At 77.7% G+C, this 947-nt stretch overlaps 1 protein-coding gene across 1 annotated transcript in view; it reads left to right on the plus strand.

Moving 5' to 3' along the window:
- Positions 1–607: 607 nt before the first annotated feature.
- srp72 (signal recognition particle 72) overlaps positions 608–947 on the plus strand; it is a 92,824-nt gene continuing 92,484 nt past the window's right edge. The window contains exon 1 of the mRNA XM_038792997.1: positions 608–719. Coding sequence (XP_038648925.1) covers positions 608–719 — 112 coding nt within the window. The remainder of the gene's footprint in view (positions 720–947) is intronic.

The following is a 947-nucleotide window of genomic DNA, read 5'->3' on the forward strand; positions in this document are numbered from 1 at the left end:
GGCGGAGGAGGGTCCGGCCGGGAGGGGGCGGTGGCGGTGGCGGCGGCGGCGGTGGCGGCGGCGGCGGCGGAGGAGGGTCCGGCCGGGAGGGGGCGGTGGCGGAGGAGGGTCCGGCCGGGAGGGGGCGGTGGCGGAGGAGGGTCCGGCCGGGAGGGGGCGGTGGCGGAGGAGGGTCCGGCCGGGAGGGGGCGGTGGCGGAGGAGGGTCCGGCCGGGAGGGGGCGGTGGCGGAGGCGGGTCCGGCCAGGAGGGGGCGGTGGCGGAGGAGGGTCCGGCCGGGAGGGGGCGGTGGCGGCGGCGGTGGCGGCGGCGGAGGAGGGTCCGGCCGGGAGGGGGAGGGGGCGGGGGCGGCGGCGGCGGAGGAGGGTCCGGCCGGGAGGGGGCGGCGGCGGAGGAGGGTCCGGCCGGGAGGGGGCGGAGGAGGGTCCGGCCGGGAGGGGGCGGTGGCGGAGGAGGGTCCGGCCGGGAGGGGGCGGTGGCGGCGGAGGAGGGTCCGGCCGGGAGGGGGCGGTGGCGGTGGCGGAGGAGGGTCCGGCCGGGAGGGGGCGGTGGCGGAGGAGGATCCGGTCGGAAGTTGGTGTCGGTGAGGCTGAGGCCCGGGGCTCGGGATGGCGAGTAGCGGCGGCGGCGGCGGCGGGTCGGTGACGGCCCTGTGGTCGGAGGTGAATCGTTGCGGCCAAACTGCGGATTACAGCCGGGCCCTGAAATCACTGAATAAAAGTAAGAAAAGCGCGGAGGCCGAGAGAGACACAGGGGGAGAGAGAGACGTGTCCCTGAGGGGGAGGGGGAGGGAGAGGGAGAGAAAGGGGGGGAGAGGGAGAGAAAGGGGGGGGAGAGAGAGAGAAAGGGGGGGGGAGAGGGAGAGAAAGGGGGGGGGGAGAGGGAGAGAAAGGGGGGGGGGGGAGAGGGAGAGAAAGGGGGGGGGGGGAGGGGGAGAGAGAGAGAAAG

This window comes from Scyliorhinus canicula, chromosome 3 (assembly GCF_902713615.1).
Source record: "Scyliorhinus canicula chromosome 3, sScyCan1.1, whole genome shotgun sequence".
Taxonomy (NCBI): Eukaryota; Metazoa; Chordata; class Chondrichthyes; order Carcharhiniformes; family Scyliorhinidae; genus Scyliorhinus; species Scyliorhinus canicula.